General features: G+C 42.9%; 2 protein-coding genes across 5 annotated transcripts in view; one reads left to right on the forward strand and one right to left on the reverse strand.

The window, feature by feature from the left end:
• Positions 1–962: 962 nt before the first annotated feature.
• Positions 963–20,086, reverse strand: ZNF365 (zinc finger protein 365). Of its 2 annotated transcripts, none has more exons than XM_062634002.1 (4): positions 19,108–20,062; positions 9,286–9,466; positions 7,263–7,300; positions 963–3,453 (listed from the first exon to the last, which is right to left on the reverse strand). In XM_062634002.1, the coding sequence occupies exons 1-4, from the start codon at positions 19,833–19,835 to the stop codon at positions 3,207–3,209; spliced, it is 1,194 nt and encodes a 397-aa protein (XP_062489986.1). In that variant the 5' UTR covers positions 19,836–20,062; the 3' UTR covers positions 963–3,206. The 2 variants fall into 2 exon arrangements, with proteins under 2 accessions (XP_062489986.1, XP_062489987.1); XM_062634003.1 differs by lacking the exon at positions 963–3,453 and adding an exon at positions 6,185–6,628 and having other exon boundaries at positions 19,108–20,086.
• The window catches only part of RTKN2 (rhotekin 2), a 53,387-nt gene continuing 52,090 nt past the window's right edge, over positions 19,407–20,703 (forward strand). For all 3 annotated transcript variants that reach the window (XM_062633994.1, XM_062633999.1, XM_062634000.1), the window contains exon 1: positions 19,407–19,547. The gene's annotated coding sequence lies outside the window, so the exon portion shown is untranslated. The remainder of the gene's footprint in view (positions 19,548–20,703) is intronic.

Consider the following 20,703-nt stretch of genomic DNA (forward strand, 5'->3'; position numbering starts at 1 on the left):
GGGCAACCCATTCCAGTGCCTCACCACCCCCCCAGTAAAGAACTTCTTCTTTATATTTAACCTGAACTTCCCCTGTTTAAGTTTTAACCCATTACCCCTTGTCCTGTCACTACAGTCCCTAATGAAGAGTCCCTCCCCAGCATCCCTATAGGCCCCCTTCAGATACTGGAAGGCTGCTATGAGGTCTCCACGCAGCCTTCTCTTCTCCAGGCTGAACAGCCCCAACTTTCTCAGCCTGTCTTCATACAGGAGGTGCTCCAGTCCCCTGATCATCCTTGTGGTCCTCCTCTGGACTTGTTCCAACAGTTCCATGTCCTTTGTATGTTGAGGACACCAGAGCTGCACACAGTACTCCAGGTGAGGTCTCACGAGAGCAGAGTAGAGGGGCAGGATCGCCTCCTTCAACCTGCTGGTCACGCTCTGATGCAGCCGAAAATACGGATGGCTTTCTGGGCTGTGAGCGCACACTGACGCTGGCTCATGTTCTCAACAGGAATCTGGCTCCCCCGTGGGAAAACCTTTCTTTCCAAGTCTAACCGGGGAGATACCTGATGGAATGATGACTCAGCAAGTGGCAATGTGTGAGGGACATTTTACCACCTACATTCCCAGGATCCCTTTTGCCCTTAATTCCCTTCACCTCACCCTTCCTTCCACTCTACCACCTCTGCTTCTGGCAGGTTATCTGACCATGTAGGTTACCTCAAGAACAATTTTCATGCATCATTAGAGTAGGAGAGGGGCAGGTGACATGTGCAAGGTATGTGGGCAAGGTGCTGTAGCTGTCTTTCAAGTTAATCTGTAATGTTTTGATAGATCACAGCCCAGCTTCACTGATGTGGTGTTTTATCTGAGGAATAAACAGAAGCCCAAGCAGGGCAGATGTTTCTTGTCTTTTTCTCTGCTGTTGATAGACTTTTGCAAGAAACATTGTATTTCACAGAGTCAAATGACACAGTAACTGAGAAATATATCTTTATTATTAGAATGTTTATATTCTAAAAACTTTTATCTGGGATTACAGTACAATCCAATTTCTCTTTAATTAATTAACCTGGCATTTGTTCAGCAAATAACAGTGATTTAGACTTTGAAAAGTTTAAGAACATGCAACCGCTTTTACTCTCTTTTTCTCTTCCTTCCCCAAAAGGACAACTTGCAGTCAAGATTTTGGCGTGATAGATAATAAAATAAACATCTCATTTGTGAACTTGTAGTTGCACTTAACTTTGGTGACTAACAACGTAGATAGGCATTTAAAAATAAAAATATTCTTTCAGTGTCAAGTGGATAAAGGAACATGAATATTTCTAAAGTTCACCTTCATTATCTTCAAAAAGGGTGATTCTTTTCAGGTTTGTAAAAGGATGGGTGAAGCAACAGAAAAGATCAAGGATGTTTCTAGTTTGTGGCTTGCCTAAGAAAGTTGTTGTAACACATGATCTGAGCCAAGCCCATGCAACACAATTAACAACTCCTTTGCACCACACACAATGCCTAGCATAAGGCCAAGTGTGGCCTTGTGACACAGTTAAATAAATATGAAAATGTCATTACAACCTAAAAACCTGAATTGGTTTTACACTGTGACTTTCTACTGAAACAATGTTGTGAAACTTTAAACATCTATCTGATTGTTCCATATACAATATTTAAAATAAAAGTGAGGAATACTACTCTCTTCACTCTGCTACTTTCTGGGAGTCCTGTACACTGACAAATGTATGACATCTGTAGTTACCTGATCCTAGCTGACTGATTGGTCATCTTCTGCTTTAAAAATATTGCAACTCAAATGCTTATTGCAGCAGTAATCCTAGTGATACACTGTCTTCTAATACCCAGTTCTGCTTACAGTCATAGTTATAAAAAATGAAAAACATTTTTCACAAATCTTTGTACACATACTGTAAAAATCACCTTCCACATAAACAATTTACATCTGTTATGAGCATTTAAAAAATAAATTACACAGACTCGTCTCATCTATCGTTTCTTTTACTTGAGAAAACAAATCTCATCAGTGACATCAACAGGATGTTCATATCTGTAAACATGGCATGAGGTTTCATGTTACCAAAAAAATGTACACACAAAAAAAATCTTGATAAATACTCTGATAAATAAGGATCCTGTTAATTGGCACAAAGCAATGTAAACATGTGCATTTCTATCCTGCATTCATCTCTAATTTCCATGTTCTTGGGTTTCAGTTGAAATTCAGGGATCTCTTGGCCCTGTACAATTCTTCAGAGATAAAAACGTGGAGGGTTTCAGTTATGATCATAGCCATTTTAGGCCTCTCGTGCCTAAAACCAAGCACAGGAACTGAATGTGGTACCACGCAACATAATATATTGCTTTAGCTGTTCACTTGCTGCACCACAGCTGATAACCTGCTGCTGGTGCTTGGTACTAAAACTTCTCCTCTGCCTCAGTGCAGCCCGTGCTTGTCAGGGCCACAGTACCAGCTTCTGATTTCCTCGCTAAGTGACACCAGAGGCTGGTACATATGACAAAGCCATAAAGCTTCTGGAATTTGCAAGCTATTCTTGAGACACCAGAGCAGCCCAAACCTGTACCAACAGACAACGCAGCTGCTGGCAGGACCGAGCTGGTTTATGTATGTAATAAAATATGTAAATACACCCAACTGGGCCTATGGCAGAAAATCAAGGGTAGCTATCTACCTGCTATAAACAGCCTTCAAGCAACTCAAGTAGATGCTCTGCATCTAAGTGTATCTGTGCAGGTAACAGTTAATCATTGATCTTATACCTACCTAAACTGAAAGATTGAATATTTAGGTGCCGATTAAATGGATTCTTCTGAACTTCAGCAACAGCACAGATGGAAATAAATTACCAAGCCACATGCTGCCACTGAAATAATTAAAACATACAGCCACAGTACTGCCCAGCAAGGTAACTGCAGTCATTTAAAACAAGCTATATAAATAAATAAATTAATAAATAAATAGAAAAACCTCCATGTAAACTGAATAAAATGTCCCTTCGCTTATAGCACCCAAAGAGGGAATGGCATAACTAAATAATATAAATCTTTCATACTATATATATTTCTATATATTATATCTGATATGTTTTGGCATGGCCAGATAGGAAAAAGTAGGATGACTATTAATTCATTCAGTATTTGTTCAGTTGAAGTCAAGCTCCTGTGTTACAATATATTGCTAACCATTCCTATAGTGGTTTGGCTTTTTTACCCATCTTCGATTTTGTGCTCACTTTCCTGGCAGAGCAGACTTGTTCACCTTTCTTTTGTGTTCTCCATATTTCTCTTGAGCAATCAATAGGTTCATAGAAGCACTTCACTGGCTGCAAGCTGTTTTTTTCATCTTTTGTCTTTTTCAGCAAGATTCTTCCTTTTTGAAAGGAATGAGGCTTTGCATCAGGAATGTTATATGAAGTGTGTTGACTTCCTCGGCTCCTGAAATTAATAGCAATTATTAATAATTATTATTCAGTCTTGCAAAGTGGTAGGTCCCCAGAATGTTCCAAACCCATGTTTTTTAAGACAGAAATAGCCTTGGTTTACAGAACCAGGCTGAAAGTAAAAAACAGAGTTGCAACAACTCCTACATGCGTTGCTGGTGGACTCTTTATGCATTGTCATCTACACTTTTATTCAGATAGAGTTCTGCTGATCTTGGAGTGCTGAGACATTACTGAGGTCTATAGTCTCATAATTTGGTGATCTACGGGGATTTTAAAGATGCCCATGTTCACAGCAACCTTCTGCAAAGAATGAACATCCCATGGTCTTTGGAAGACCACCCAGCACCAGTAATAGTACAAAGTGCGGGTATCACAGTATCACAGTATGCTAGAGATTGGAAGGGACCTCGAAAGATCATCTAGTCCAATCCCAAGTCCTGGGTACTCCAGGAAATTCTTGGTGAGATCTCAGAACTTCCCTGGACTGTGGCCAAGGCCCAAGGAACGGCTGCTATTAATGGCGAATAGCTCAGGAAACGCCACACTCTAGCTGTGTGCTAGGCCCCTATCTAGGGAAACTTTAGCTTTGCTTTCAGGATTTGATTTAAAACAGAAGAGGAGAGTGCAATACAGAAAATGGTGGGAAAAGGGGTATGAAAACTTACAGGGCAAAGTAAGCTGAATTCTTTGTTCCTGTGATGGTTCAAGCCCAGCAGGACTTCCTGAAATTGGTGTGCTGAGGTAGAGAGCCAGCACAGTGCCTAGTGCTGCAAAGGCTGAACCATGCCCTCTTACTCTGAAATATTGAAACTGCAGTTCCACAGTTCAGCTAAGTAAGATCATTACAGTCCCTTTTAATGTAATCTTGAAATGTTTTACTGCTGACACATGTAGTGTTACAGCAGCACGACAAATGTAAGGCACCAGCTCATGTCTGCCCAGCTACTGTGACTAAAGCAAAGTACCGATGTGCCGATGTACAAGTTGATCTCTTAAGGGTTCCCGTAGGGCTATTTTCCATAGCTCATTATTTCTGGAAACCATGTATCTGTTATACTACTTCACCTGGAAGTTAAACAATATTGATCACTTGACAGAGCCAGTTTTGGAAAAAAGCACTTTTGTTCAAGTGTGTACAGTGCAAGTGCACTCCTGCTCTTCAAAAAGACCAGAGGGGTGTCAGGAAAACATCTGTTGGTGGGAGGCAGCGAGTGCCAGTTAACAGCACAGGAGCCTTACCCATGGAACAGTTTTACCTGCCTGGCAGCTTTGACAACCAGACTTCACTATGGGGAAGTCTTGGGGGGGATGTGCAGAAATGTCACACAGGTCCAAGCTGGAGTTTGCAGGCACGGTGCCATGCTGGCCTGGTGGAGGCCTGCGCTCTGATCACTTGCTAGGGGTTAGAAATTACTTGTGTAAATGCACAAGGGTTGGCCATTACGGTTTATCATCACTTGGGCACTGTTTGTTACAGTTGCTAGTACTGTTATTAGTGTGAGTTGTTAAAAGATGTACTGCTCAGCTTTTCTCAGATGTTGTTACAGTGAAAAAGTTACATCGCAAAGCACAAGCAGGCATTATCACAGGTGATTGCAGATGATGTTAGGCACTCCTCTGCTGTACTGAGTAATGCTATTAAAACCAGAAGAAGGTCAAGGTTAGTATGATCAGAGGGGATTGTCTAAAAGAGCTAAACTGTATTTAAATGGAACGAGTTTATGGTAGGGAAGATGGGATGTCTGTCTCTAATTCACAATCAGGGTAAGAAAGCACCTAATGTGGATGAAGATGCAAGTAATGCACAGGAAATGCAATGCTGCCGGCTCCAGACACAAGAAATGTTTTCTTCTTGAAAGTGGCAGCTCCTCAATACAAGTGACTGAAAGTCTGAACTTCTACTCAAACATATTCATAATCTGTCACATTATGGAAAAAGACTGAAATGATGTGACTAAATGCACCCCATTGCCCCAGGCACTTAAGAACAATCCTATTCTTGCTGCATTTCACAAACATTAAGTATTTTTCAAGAAAAGCCTCATGATTCTAAGAGACCCATTTTTTCGCTTCTTCACAATGCAAGCCGGCATTTAAAGTTGATTTAGGCACAGATGTGCCACAAGTCTCAGTGCCTTTGAGAAACAGCTAGCAAACATCAGCAAGGGACTGCCATACCCTCAATGGGGCATTTCCTGAAAACAGCTGGGAGAGACTGCAGAAAAGGAATTGGGAAGCAAAGTGGAGGCACTGGAGCAAGAGAGACTACAAGTCCAGCCACTGATCCCAAATAACGTAAGCCATCAGTGGCCTCAAACCCCCTGAGATTACACTGATTTTTCTGGATGGGTAATAACACTTCCCATTTTTTTTTTAACTGGTAAATATCATTAAAACCTCATCTGATGTGGTGAATGCAAATGCTGGATTCATCACCAGAACAGGGAGAGCAAAATAAAACTTCCATACCCCTCTGAGCATCCTCTCCTCTACCCTCCTTGCTTCACAGGACAAGTAGGGATATTTTTAATCTGGTAACTCCAAATAAAGGCTACTACTGAATTCTAGTTTTTAAAGCAACTTTTCAAAGGAAAAGTGTATCATTAGTTAAACAGAAACCTCTAAACAATTTCATTTATGCCTTTGAACTATTTGCCAGCAATGATTGGGTTTTACCAAATGGCATTATATTTAGACCAAAGACTTCTCAGTATCTCACCAGGTCACTAGTTATATTTTAATTCTATTTTCCTTGATTCCAATCATATTAAGACATCTAGAAGCCTGAAAAGCATATACACAGTCAACTCAAAGTCTACTTTGGCCAGTCAGGTTTTTCAGAATCTCAAAATCAGTAGGTAAAAAAAAAGCTATAAAAGCAGTAAAAAATAGAAAAACTAAAGCTAAAGCCCCATGCTGTTAATGCAAACACTGCTTATTAGCAAAAGGGTACTTGGCCAGTTGCCTGCTAGGACTAAGATATATGGGAAAAAAACCAAAACCAACCAACCAACGAGCAAAAAGCTCCCTCCCAGCAGGCTATACATTGCATTTTCAGTTTATTTTCCAGCTCATCCATCTGTTCATGTGTGTCTCAGTCTTCCAGTAATTCTTGAACCTGTTGGTCAGACACAAACAAATCTGGCAGAGGGACAGAAGTCCCAGACCTGTGGTGATGCAACAAGTTAAGTTTCATGGAAATGGGAAAAGGACCCAAACTCATGTCCCCACCAAGAAAGTTGCCATCAGCACGCATTATGCTCCAAACCAGTCACTGGGACTCGTGACCAAGTCACAAAGACATGGGAAACCAGCCCTAATTAGTTCTGCTGCTCCCAAGACAGCTGTCTGAGTAACTTGAGATGTTTTTATTGCTCATACTTTGTTGGGGCACTTGTTTGCTTACATGTGACTTTTAAGACAACAGTATTACTGTCAGTTAGGAAACGACAACTGTTTCTCTCCTACCTACAGAATGATATTTTCATCTGTAACTTGGCTTGTGTTTGCTGAAAAGGTTCAACTACTCCAGCTTTGCAGGAAGCTATTACAGTCAGCAGGACAGAGTCATTCATTTAACAGATTTTTTTTTTTTTCAAATAATACCTGATTTTAGTTTTGATTTAGCAGAAGTCTGGTTTTATTCTATTACATGACATAATATAGATCATATTCGGTTATAGAACCTGATTCAAACCCCACCTGACTGAGGCTTCTGGATAACATGAAATGCAAAAGCAGGAATGTAAGTATGTCAAATTAGTGCATTTAAGTAAGAGAAAAATAAAAAGATATACATACAGGCATCTGGGTTTCTTATTTAATGAAATGTCTGTAAGCTGAAAAGAAAACAGAAACAGGTTATTAATATTAATATTAAATTATTAATTAAAGCGCAGGGATAAAATAGGTGCAGTCTTCAAAATCATATTTCCATTCTCACCTGCTGTTAAAACTAGAAGAATATTCATGAAAGAAACTGAAAAAAAACCCACAAACTTGTACAGATTATTACTCCTCCATCTTATTACATCTGTTTTAAAAATTTGTAACGTATGAGTTGTTAGTGGTTGGATGTTTTTCCCCATTATTTTTATCATAACTATAATCAAAGTAAATTGCTAAAGTAGTGTGGGCTGAACAGCGATCGTTCATATGAGATTAAACAGTAAGGATACAATGAGAAGTAATTATCGTGTTCAAGAGAATTAATAAGGGACACTGCCTGAATAAGCTGTATTAAATTAACTTTCTCTCAGAATGCTTAATTTTGCAGTGATACATTTCCTTTACACAAGCAGCTAGGAAACTCCAGCTATGAACCCTTGGCTTTGCTTACAGCAGCACTGAAGGGTGGACGGCAAGAACACAAGTGTTTCTCCCCCTTTCCACTCCTAATCCTGAGACCAACTAAGGACAGCATAGCCTCAGTGCCAGCAAAACTTTGCATGACTTCATTTTTCTCAACAGTTTGGTTCATAGTGTTGAAACACTTTGTCTAGTCCCTCTTTTAGTGGGGGTCATGAAAGGAGGTGTTTAATGCCAGCTCAGCTCTAATAGGTCTGGGTACTAAATCAGTTCTTTGTACTGATCTCCCATCAGTGCAACTAGACTGAGCCTTTGAATATCATTTAATGAAGTCACTGAGCCAAGCAAGTCAGATCTGGCATCTGAAAATGATTTTGTTCTTGTAAATGTTCCCTCTGTCCCTGCTATTGTCCACATTTTGCAGATGGATTTTTGTCCAGCCTAACTTTGTTGTCATCTGTCTTGGATAGCGTCTGGAGCCACCTCATACTGTGCTTTTCTGTAATTACTTCCTGAAGGTCAGGCTGGTCAATATTTGGATGCATGACCTTAGAGGAATGCTGAAGTCACTCAGAAAGCAGGGCAGTTGCCTCAAAAATTAGTGTCTTCTCCAAAGGACACTGCTGAGACAGGAATCCCAGTAAAGATATCAAGAGCAGAGGAGATGATTTAATACTGAGGCTCATCCTTACGGTCCCCCTCAGTTTTTTCACGGACACTGTTTGAGCTGTTCTTTGCTAGATTTTAGCACACCTACATTTATTCAGGTCTTTATCTAAAGCTCTTTTGGAACTTTTCTTTCCACCACTGAATACCTAACCAGTGCTGTGCATGATCAAATGCCTTTCGTCTCACGTCCTAGGATGAGCATTTAGCATAAACAGCACGGGGTATTCATTTAACTGAAATGTTCTCTGGAAGTGATGTGGCTAAAACTTGCCATATAAATGTAATGCATTGTAGGGAAAATACTTAGCTTAAGTATTAATAATGAGGGCATTTAAAGAAATAATGTAGTTTAAAAACCAATGTTCAGACATTTTTGGTTACTAATCGGTGGGGTACAGGCTTGTAAGAATCCATTTCTAAATGCCCCATGATAGGTAATTAAAGCAAGACGATCTGCCAGCAGGTAGACGTGTCCTCTGTAGGGATCCACATCTTTCCTGAAAACCTTCAGACATCTCCAAAAAACTGCCAAGTCACTCAGCGACACGAAGGAAAGTGTTTATTGCAAAGGTAACAGCAGCAAGAGCCAAAGCTGGGAGGGAAAAAAATCTGGCAAATATTTCATGATTCTCTGCTCTGACACGTTTGGCTACTGTTGCTCTTGCAGTCCCTGCTCCTTTCACTCATGTGAAGTGGAAGTATAAAACACACCTGAAGAAACATTTCACGAATCCAGATCTGTTTTGAGTGGCAATTAACCTAAGCCACTGATTCCACATGTATTCAAACTCAAGTACTTTCCTTCTGGTAGAGGGTGACAATGAAGGGAAGGGCTTTGCTGGCTTACCACGTGCTCGCTGACATCGGTGTGGTTGCACACCACCTGCTGATTTTGGTAATATTCTAGCTGCCTTTCTGCCAGATCCACACGCTGCAACAGATTCTCGATGAAGTGCTGGAGCCTGGCCTTTCCCCGCACTTCTTTTTCTGCTGCTTCTTCCAGGAAGTGGTTGAAAGTAACAACTTCTCTGCAGGACAGAAACATTGCAATGTGGCCACATTAAAATAATGGAAAAGGCCCTTGCCTCACTGCTGTCAAAAATTCACTGATGCTTCTCCATTTTTTCATGGCAATAGCTCATGGTGGCTAATTACTGTCATTCATTCACCTCTATTAAAAGATTTCAACCTTACTGTAGACACAATGAGTATCTGGAAAACTGAATACAAAATGTGATCTTATGGGCAATGGGTTTGGGGTTTTTTGTCGCATTATTATGTCTCTTAGAAATAGTGCTTAGTGGTCCACAGGGTAGAAATGTCATTAAGCATCACCTCTTGAGGTACCTGGAGACAACTACAGCCACTTTCTTTTTTTTTTTTTTAACTTACCTTTGTGAATATCAGCCTTGAAACATGAAGAGAAATGGATGAACCCCCAGATTCATCTTCCCGGTTTATCACAATCTTACAATGGTAGTTTAATGTTGCTACTGAGATGGTTCCTAACTTAAAGGAGCTACTGTGGCCATTAAACTTATTTTTGGCTGCAATCCTGCAAGTACATCAAAGTGCAGTGTTATGATCTGGAGCTAGTGGGAACACGGGAGATTAACAGATAATCTACAGATTACAGACCAAGGAGTATGTGCATGGGAAGAATGAGTTTTAGGTCAGAAGTTTAGAAATATTCCTTATCTGGTAAAAACTGGAGGAAACAGATTGCACCACTGACTGTGAAAGGTCCCAGCTCTGTACTGAGACACAGCTCACTGTGAAGTGCTCTGCATACTGTCAGTTTTCTATCGGTAATCGGGCCACCATTTGGCCCTCTGATATCAGAGGAGTTTCTAGGTAGGAGAAGTTTGGTTACAGAGTGAAGCATGTATTATGAAAATTGGCAAATCTGAGATTGTAGGCTTCCCAGTTAATGAATGCCTGGACATACAGTTCCTGCTCTGCCAATGGAACCATGTCAATTTTTGCTTTGTACAAAACTGAGGGGGTGGGACTTGGGGGAACCAATGCCTGCCAAACAGGAAGGGCATGACTGCTTTGCAGAAATAGCTATACCACAGCACAGTACAGGAAGAGGCTGTCTGCATGGCTGATCTAATGGTAGGTAATGAGGTAAAGCAAGCATGTATTGTTTGGATGAAGTGCATAGATGAATCTTATATTAACTCACCCACAAAATCTGTCTTAAGAAACAGACAAGTACATTGTTGTTAAGCTTAGCTAATCAATTCCATTTCAAGGCTCTGTACAGTTTCTATGATTATTAGCTTGCCAGTCACTGAGGAATGCTTAGGAAGAAGCCAATCTAAACTCATTAAGGTCAATTTTAGGGCTTTATTCTCACCACACTTAAATCATTGTAACTTCTTTGATTTCATGATACCACTATAGGTTTGTGTTAGCGCAGGAGCAACCTGAAGCCTCTGGCACTCTGTCAGGCTCCTCTTTTACAGCTGACAGGAAGCTCCAAAGGACTGAAATTCGGCAGGTTGGCTCCAAATCCTTTACCCCTTGGGTAAGGAAGGAGAACTGCATGTGGCCCTCCAGGCTGCTGGCTCTCCATGTGAGAAGGCTGGGCAAAGCTGGGAACTGCTAGCCTGAGACACCACAAGGGTATCCCTCTGGGGGCCACAGTCAGCTTGTGTGTTGTGCTACAGCGTGAGGCCGCATACATTGAGTACCTGGCATTTGTTTTTTAAAGCATGATGGCTTCAGGAATGCTAACATTTGCAATTATCTCAGCAAAGGTAATTAAAAAGCATTCATTAATTGCCTGCTCCACAGCATGAATCACAGATTTTCCTTTCATTCAAGGATCTCCTTAGTCAGCTGTGCCATAAGGAGGACAGGGGGAAGCAGCGGGTTGTTTTTTTTAAGATTTAGCCGACTATCAGGAGGAGAACAGACACTAATGTCAATAAATTCCCTAGTATTTTCCTTGCTTTCTAGACTACTCAAGATAACTTGGCATCCTACGTGTCATTATTTGTAGGAACTGTTTTTAGCAGCAATAGCATCATTTTCATATTTTTTCTCTGTTTAACTGCTCTGTACAGCCTATAAAACACTTTTAATAACTTCCATCTAAAAATTTTCCTTTGGACTGGAATGGTAACCTGCATTCTGTAAATTCCCTTCAGAAAGACAGAAGCCAAAATATACCCACCCACTAGGTCTCAGTCACATGCTTTGTCCTGATAGGCAGCACTTCTGTCAGTTCAGCTACTTCCTTTGTTTCCACTTCATTCTCATCTCTCAGAACATCAAGCCCTGAGGAGTGACTGCTAGTAAGCCTCTCTACTTGCTCCAACATTTTGTCCTCAGAGAGCTTGCTCTATGCACAGTTGTGCCTTGGTTACCTGAAGGGAGTTCTGAGAATTTTACTCTCTTCCCACCATGAACAACAGGAAGATATTTCAGAGTTGTGCAGTTTCCTGCAGCTGCTGTTTATCTGTTTAATTGCCTTTCTTGTCTCATGTAGTTTCCCAGACTTTTTCTTAGCCATACTGATGACCTTCTCTCTTCAATTCTGTTTCTAGATACTTTGTATATGTTCTTTATTTTATTTGCAATTTATTTCTTCAGGCCTCTGCCAAGTTTTTGGGGGTTATGTAATACAATTTCTCTCTTTAACTCTCAGCCCTTCTGTGTGTGGAAAGATGGATGTTCACATAAGTCAGATGCTGCTCCTCATGAAGTCAGGGGGAAGCTGAGCTCATGAATACTGTGGGGCCCACTTGGTAGAGGCATAAACCAGACACAGCAGCATGGGCCTACTAGGCTCTGTGTCTTGACAGAACAGCCCTGTCAGCAGCACTCACCTGAAACAGGAATCATTTGTTAAAGTCCAGCTCAGACCTGAAGCACTGCCCTTTCTAATGAGAGGTCTCTGCTACCCTGTACTGACTATTCTACATCTAGAGCACTACTGCTCTATTGAGAAAAGGTTATGTGGCATTATTAACTCCCCTTTTGACCTACTCTGCTCTCAGCATCATCTCTTTCCCACTCTGCTCTGCTCCTCTATATCCATTAGCCTTCAGCCTCCTGCCCTTTTTCACTCAGCTGCACCCTGGCACTTGCTTTAGCACTGGATCCTGATACTAACTTTTTTGAGGAGTAAATGATGCTCAGCACAGCTTGGATCTCTGTAAATCTCTGTAATGAACAGAGATTTCATCTGTTTGCTCATAGTTTATTGTATTAATATTAAGGTATGTAGTATAGCAAAATGTTTTGTTAAAGGGCTGTGACTGAGCAGTAGGGAAAAAGGTGGGGCTCTTTTTTCATCATGGGTGCTCTTGACAGACAAAACCTTTTAGGAAGAGAGATCACTGCTGCTGCTCAGAAAGCAGAGGGTACCTCAAACTGCCAGGAGCTTGTGGAGACAGGGTGAGGCAAGCGAGCAGGAAAGACAAGGGGGATACACCCTGGGAGGTGTCCAAGAGGAGCAGGAGGTGCCTGTACTGCCAAACTGCTGGACAACAGATCTTCCCAGAGCCAGAGGAGTTAGGAGGAAACACTGCAGTGCAGCAGCAACTCAGAGATGCTCAGCAATAAAACCAAGTGCAGAGGCAAGGAATCACTTTAGACAAGAAAGACTTGCTACCAAAGCATTTATTTTAATCTGAATCTGCCAGTGAGTGAACCTGTTAAAATTAACCAGACTTAAGTAATTTGGTGTTTCACATTCCAACTGCAGCCTAACTGCCCTCTGCAGATAGCCTGCCTTAAAACTTACCCTGAAACCTTCTTTATGGAGGCTGTGTCCTAAACCGGAATGAGATGTGATAAATAAATTATAATTCACAGGACTGACTAGGTGACAATTATTCTTCTGCCTTTACCACATAGGACTAGTAAGCTGCAGTTCTTTCTTACTGGAGCAGTTGCTGGCATGTGGACCCTGAAAATACCCTTTGTATTTGTATGGCTTTCAGCAGTTAGGTATGTGATACACAGAGTAGATGCAGAGGCTGGGATAGATCCAGCTCCTTAACAACTGACAAGAAGGGCTAATATTTCTCATATTGAAACCAAGCCCTCCTACAGATGCATAACACTGGTCCCAGGGCTATTTACAGCACCTTCAACACCTGCAACTATTCTGTAGGTGGAGTCAAGCATGAGGCTCTATGCAGATTCTGCACCCAAGTATCAAACCACTTTAGAGAACTGTATTTGGAATTAGTCTGCCTGAAATTAACAGAAAACCAAACACTTCTATTATTTTACCTGAAGATGGGGAAATTCCTACTACAGTAAATACTAAAGTGATTTACTAATGAAAATATTTAGTATGTACATTCATTAAGTATTAACAACACTGACCTCATCCATCATCCTATTGGTGTTATTGCCTGAAGGCTGCTATCTGCTGTTCATTAGGTTTCACATTCCTACACCACTATCAGCACATTCAATTTAAGTGGTTCATACCTGCTCCTCTCAGAAAGTTATTGAATGGGGGTGACTGGTAGGACAATGAGCTGTACTCTAGATCTGAGCCCTGAATTTACTGTGGTGGCACTGTGAAGATTAAAATGTTTTATTTCACAGAGCCATTCTGTGGGATAGTCATGCTAACACTTGAACCAATGCTGCTGGGGAGAAGTGATCTCTCAAGTGTGAAGATAAAAGGAAACAGGGAAGAGGGATTGGGATCACCTGAAACTGAGGGTGAAAGAATAATGCACAGTTGTGGTTGCATTCTACTTACAGCAAAATCAAAACTGTTTTGTTATACAACTAAAATTTGTACCTTAAGGAAAGCTGTTGTTTTACAGCATAAATTGCAGTGATCTTTAAAAGCCAACTTTTTATCCCATTGTTGAGGTGTTACTTGCACAGATAATTCCATTAATTGCAAATTTAAGGTGAAGTTAGTGGCAGGAATAACTACTTCCCACCACAGCTATTCTGAAATAGCCTCTGCATTCCAGGCTATGCCAGAACCAGATGCATGACCATTCTCAATACAAACGCATTACACTGGTTAAAGAAACTAGTGTCAGGGATATGGGAATGTACTACATTAATGCTCTGACCCTATAATAAGGAGACAAAGTGAAATGGTTTAAGTCACCATGTCAACTGTAGCTTCCAGTTGAGGACCGTAACATAAAATGCTTACACTGGTCAGACTTGCTGAAAATCAAACTCTACTGGTTTAATTTTCTTATATAACTTCCAGAAACAAGCCTTTTGGTGTCCTCTAGAAGTTGAGCTCATAGCTGGTTGTAGTTTCAATGGTTTTCTTGATATCTTATTCAACACAGTCTTCTTCCCTTTAGGCAGGCTTCTGTGTTATCTTTAACATCACAATACCCGCACACGTTGCATTCTCCTTCATCAAACACTGAATAATCCCTTTTGGGGCACACTTTCTAATTAAATCATTCCTTTGCTCAGCAGCTCTGCTGAAAGCTTGACCCTGTAACCATCATTTGTCAAAACTGCCAAAGAGGCTCAACTGAGGCAGGTTGGGGAACTGGGACCTGTCCTTGGTAGGTGTACCTGCTTCTCTAGAACACATACTTTTCTTCCCCTACAACCCCACACCACCCCCACCCCCCCCCCCCCAAAAAAAAAAAAAAAAAGAAAAAAAAAGGCTTTGGCCTTTGGACTTTTAAATATAAGAGTAAGTGACACAAGAATGGCTGCTGTAAAACTTTTCTATGCTTAGAGTAATGCTACTTCAACTAGGTATTTATTGGTATAGATAGTGTTGTACCTCCACCTGTCCTACCCCTCAACACAGTTCATCTCCATGAGGGCATCATACTAATATAGTAGCATGTACCTTCATGCATATTAGCACAACCATTTTCGTCAGGGAACAAAAAATTTAGCTAAAAAGATATGTTCACTTAGCACTGCCTTTGCTGGACTGTATGAGCTTCATTTAAACAAAAAAAAAATCAATTGACAAGTCTAAAGAAGTAACCTTATTGACCCTACAAATGCCTCAAATGGGCAGCCCCAAACCTGCTTGGTGGCCTAAGCCAACACTCCTCCCGCTCATGGAATGAGAGGTCAACAGTAAAATCTCATAGTGCTGTCATTTGAAGCTAGTGCTTTGATTAGCAGCAACAATGTAACTCTGAGAAGAATTTACTCCCGGTAAAGTAAGTTTAAAGACTCGCTGCTTGCTTTAAAGAACATACCAGAGAAACCAGCTTCTGACAATATGGCCACTTGGATCACAGTTTTTATGTATCTATCTCAGTGCTTGGTCCAGGCAAGGGCTCAGGACATGGGCTTTTACAGGTAGAACAGAGAGGTCAAAATTAAATTCTATCACATCAAAGTGACCTCTGATCTACTGCCTCTGCTGAGGACTGCCAGTCACAGGAGCGCTAAGTCTGCCTTTACTAAATTAGGCACAAAGGAAACACACGAGGCCTACAAGAGCATCATCTTCATATTCAAGAAACCCAGATGTTTAAACAAAGAGTTTAGATCTATCCCCCTTCTGAGGGCTTCCTAACCAAATTATTCTTGCTAATAGACATTTTTCCTTTCCCTTAGCTTTCCCATTTGACTTCACAATCAGATCCAAAATCAGAGCCATTATCCAAAGTGCAACTGTACCACCATTTTCTGTCATCATCTTATTGTATGGCATTCCTCTAAACAGGAATTTTCTTAAATCCCAACTTCCTCCCCCTCTCCTCCTTCCCTCCCTCCTACCAATTTATAGGTCAAGAGCAATGGTTCAACCTGCAAATACATCCTCTTCTACCTCCCAGATAGTGTTAATTCTTTTGTTCTTACATGTAGAAGCAGGCCTAGCTTAACAGCCCAGACAAGTCCCTGGGCACATTTTCTAAAGGTGAAAATAGGCTGAATTGTTAAATCCAGTCTTACGGATAATTTGATCACTTACGGGGATTGTCCATTCATGTAAGACACTGACAGAGTAGGTGTAAATGGAGGAATACTCTAATATGAGCACAGTACAAACATTTGTAACTTTTTTATCAGAACATTGTTATTAAAGTTATCTGAAGGGATCCCCATAAGAGTTTTCAGCTTCTTCTGCAGAAAAGCCTCCAAAGAAGAGGTTTTGGACCTTATCCAAGGTTTGGACTAGAAGTTTTTTCCTTTTTTGGATAGTTTGCAGGGGGTGTTATTGTTTTGCATGTTTGGCCTTCCCTGATCTAGAGTTTCAGCCATTTTGAGATCTAAAAATGCATATCGATTATGAACCCTTTCTTGCCTTCACATGCACCATATGCCATAATCTCTGGTATTAGGGACAATTATTGAGAGACCAAGAGAAGACCGTTTTTCTTTATTTCCTTAAAAGTTGGATAAGGAGGTATTTCTGAGAAAGCAGCATTTTCTTTTTCCAAAGAGGAAAGAGGAAAAATTTTCAGCTACAGCGGCTCAATACCAATACTAGCTTTGATAAAACTTACCCATATTCACAAGATTGCTTATGAAAAAAATAAACAAAAAAACAAAACACCAAAAAGAACCAAAGAAACGGATGAAAGCATTTATTTCTGAAGGTCAGCAAGTATCAAAGCAGTCCCTAAGGGCTGTCTTTGACTTTCCACAATCTGCAGTGAGAACTGCTTCTGCAGTTTCCATTAAGCAGTCTTGTTTGGCTCTCTAATCATCTGGACTTCTTCCAGAAATCAAAGCCAAATTTGGGATTCTCCTTTTTTGCAGGAGAAAGTTTTTCCAGCACACCAAACAAGTATTTGAACACACAATGAACTGAATATATAAACAAATCTCAGAAATTACCAGCATCCATGAGAAAACCAGACAAGTGCACCACTGTTACCAACGTCATGATCATCCTTTCTTCTGCCCTTTACTAGAGCATACCATTCAGTGCTTCCCTGCTGCTGGCACAAATCACCTTCTTAGAAGAGGTAACACTATGGGACTAGGCACGGGCACACTATGACTCCCCTTTTTCCTTCCTTGGTACTCTGGGCTGATGTTCTTTTGTCCTATGCACTAGAATGCATTAGGCCCATTTCCCTTTAGAAATTAACATATTACTGTGTATGTATTGATGCTTTTGCTGCCAGGTTTTTTGATCTTCTTTACTGAAAGCTGAAGCAAGCTAGCAGTAATCCTGGGTACTCAGGTGAAGTCTCTTGTGCAGCTGCCTCTTCTGGTTAGCATTCCTTACCAGTCAAATAACCTTCAGTCTTCCCTGTAACACCAACTTCAGAGCTACCTCCTCATCTGCTCACGCATTCACACTACTCCTTAAGAGATGGCTAGAATTCTAACAGCAATCATCTGAGCTCCTGCCCCTTTCCCAAGTTTAGCAATGCCCTAATGGGAAGGACAGGGTTTCCCTCCTTCTCCTTTCATTCAGTGTTCAGTCTTTTCTGCTAGAAAGCAGCCTGCCAAGGGGGGAGCAACCTCTTCCTTGGGCCTTTACCAATACAGTTAAAAAAAAAAAAAAAAAAAAAAAAATCACAACTTTTGCTGTCTTGCTCTTTTCTGAGATCAGTGTCCTTTGTCAACCTCCCCATACCATACTCATTCTTTCTACACAGAAAACTCTATTCCCTCCTTCCTCTTTTTCCATGAGCCCTTTTTCTCTGCAGCACTGCAGAACTCATGTTTTTTCTCTATTGAATGGTTCCTGCTTTCCTACTGATACTGGAGCCATCATAGTCTTTTCTTTCTAGTCCTTAAGACTACAGGAAGGAATTATGAAAGCCCTGCAAACTTCCTACACTGAACTCCTACGCCACCTTCCTTATTTCTTCCAAGATCAGCGTCATGGCAACTAGCACCTCTCATCTTCCCTTGGTAAGCTGATGAATTGGTTTGGAGGCACTCCATTACCAAGGCTCTTTTTTGCATTCCTGTAAAATAAGTTCTGTTGCTCTGAAGAGCCCAAAAGGTTTCAGCAAGTGCTGAATACACTAAGTAGTTCATGTATAAATAATATATCAGCTACCACTACATTTTTAATGGATGCATCACAAACATATTTTTAGATGGCCTAGGTTAGTCAGAATGACTGACATCTGCTTTCCATTCGCATAAAAGTGATTCCAGTTTCACAGTTCTGTGTCCATCTGAAACACGTACTTGGACATGGCCTTTTCAGCACTGATTCCAGTACAGCTTTGCTGCTACATGGGAGACCACCCCACGCCACAGGCAGCTTGCTGACCATGGAGGGATGACTTCAGGGAGAAGGGTCTATTCAGCATTCTTACATACTTCCTCCAGGACTTATCCACTCACCTCTTCTTAAAAAGAAGATGGATTAGAAGTGTCTGTATAAATCAGATTACATGCTGATGATAGCTTCTACCTGTCCCTACGCCCATGAAACCTGGGAAACAACAGAGGCACTAGAGAGGCTAAAAGTTAGTCACTGGGAAGTCAGGAATGAAAGCTACCTGCTCAGGGAGGTGTCTCCTGCCTTGCAGGGGCATCTGGTAGTTGTTGTCTGTGGGGCTTTGGGGCGTTCTGCCTTGCAGGGGACACGGTCACATGGGCTACATCTCTAGAAATACAGCGATCAGAAGGTGGAGAGCACCAGGCCGTTTCATAATCAGCAAGCGACCAAACCATTCCCTCTGCTCTCCCCCGAAGGCTTTCACTCGCACAGGTGCTGGCCAGCCTGCGCAAAGCCATCAGCTCTCACTTCCCCACTTACTCCTCTTTCCGGTGCAGCTCCTCCTCGGACTCGGTGAGGCGCTGCTTCAAGGCTGCGATCATCTCCACTGCCACGTCCACCTGCCTGCTCAGGGCTCGCTCCCGCCGCTGCACCTCCTGCTTCTTCTGGGACAGCTGCACAAAAGCTGCCCGCACCTCCAGCAGCTCCGCCGTCTTCTGCGCCAGCTCTTTGGTAAGCTTGTCGATTCGCTTCTCAATTGTTTTGTCCACGGCCTCTACCATCCTGTTAAACTTTTCTCTGACATGTGCCTCGAAGGAGGCTTTGGAGTCAGTAGCCGGGAGAGCCGGTTTAGAAATCTGCTCGCTAGGAGAGTCGGGCGACACATAGCTTGCAACGTAGGATACGGGCCGTTCAGCTTCCACCTCCAGAGGCTGCCCGCGCTTCGTGCTCTCGCAGGACGCATCGCCTAGAAAACTCAGGTAGGGCCCTTTTTGCTGTATGGCGCTGCCGGGGCTCCCCAGGCTGCCCTGGGGCGCAGGGTCCGGCGGGGAGATCAGCTCCGCGTCTTTCAGGGGTAAAAAGAGGCTGCTTTTGGCCAGGGGACTTCTCTCCTCGTAGCTGTGGCTGTACTCCAGGTGCACCCGCAGAGAGGAGAGGCTCCTGAACCTGGTGTGGTCGCCGCATCGCGGGCAGCGGAAGGGGAGGCTGACGCTGCCAAGCGGCTCCTGCCAGGGGTGCCTGCCTTCATCCCGGGTCGTCTGTTGCATTCCTCGCCGGGCCCTGGGCGGGAGAAGCAGCCCGCGTCCACGCCCCCCCGGGGTCGCGGCTGCCCGGCAGGCCCGCGGGAAACTTGGGAAACTTTCCCGGTGATTTTCAGCGGGATCGCGCCATCGCCGCCGGGGGAGGCGCCCGCCCGGGGACGCACGGCCAGCCGCAAGGCCCCGGTGACGCGACGCGGCTTCGCTCGCTTCAGCCGCCGCCCAGGCCTTGCCGCAGCGGAGCAGGAGCGGCAGAGGGCCCTGGCTCGGCGCGGGCCTCAGACGGCCTCCAGATCGCCGCCCCGCTCCGCGGCACTCACGAGACTTGTTGCCGTGGCGGTGCGGCGGCGGGGAGCCGTTTTCAGCAGAGCCGTAAATCAGGCCGAGCCGCCGACACACGCTGCCGCCGCCGCGGGGCGGGGCGGGGCCGGGCCGGGGCGGGGCCGGGGCGGGGCGGTTGACAGCGGGAGGAAGGGGCTGGTGAGGCCGCGCGGCCAAGTGGGGCTGCGAGCAGAGCTGTTCGCTTCCCGGGGAGCCGGCTTGACGTGGTCACCTGGTCTTGGGGTCTGTGGGGCTTTGAGGGCGTCCTGTTGGCCATGGAAAAGCAGTGAGCTGTGGAGGGGTATGTTGGGGAGATGCAGAAGGATAAGACAATTGAAAGTGCTTACACAGCAAGACAAGGCTGACATGAAAATAGGTATAACCTGGCCTTGGCTTTCTGGCAATAGAATTGTGTATGGTTCTTTAAAACTATATTTAGTAGCCAGAAGACTTTATTTTTTTTATTTATTTCATATGACCCTAATTTAGCTTCAGGATTTAGGGAAGGGGAGTCAGTAGTAACAAGATTTGCATTTTGAGTATGGGGAACAGATGT

The sequence above is a fragment of the Pezoporus occidentalis genome, unplaced genomic scaffold (genome assembly GCF_034315485.1).
Source record: "Pezoporus occidentalis ecotype Australia unplaced genomic scaffold, CSIRO_AGI_Poc_V1 ctg41, whole genome shotgun sequence".
Taxonomy (NCBI): domain Eukaryota; kingdom Metazoa; phylum Chordata; class Aves; order Psittaciformes; family Psittacidae; genus Pezoporus; species Pezoporus occidentalis.

What these genes read in the sequence shown, in the direction of transcription:
- ZNF365 (XM_062634002.1), bottom strand. Translation starts at nt 19,835, where the DNA reads ATGCAACAGACGACCCGGGATGAAGGCAGGCACCCCTGGCAGGAGCCG. An exon ending in GAGCTGCACCGGAAAGAGGA is followed by an intron (nt 9,467 to 19,107) that starts GTAAGTGGGGAA and finishes TCTGTCCTGCAG; the next exon opens with AGAAGTTGTTACTTTCAACC. An exon ending in CCGATGTCAGCGAGCACGTG is followed by an intron (nt 7,301 to 9,285) that starts GTAAGCCAGCAA and finishes TTTTCTTTTCAG; the next exon opens with CTTACAGACATTTCATTAAA.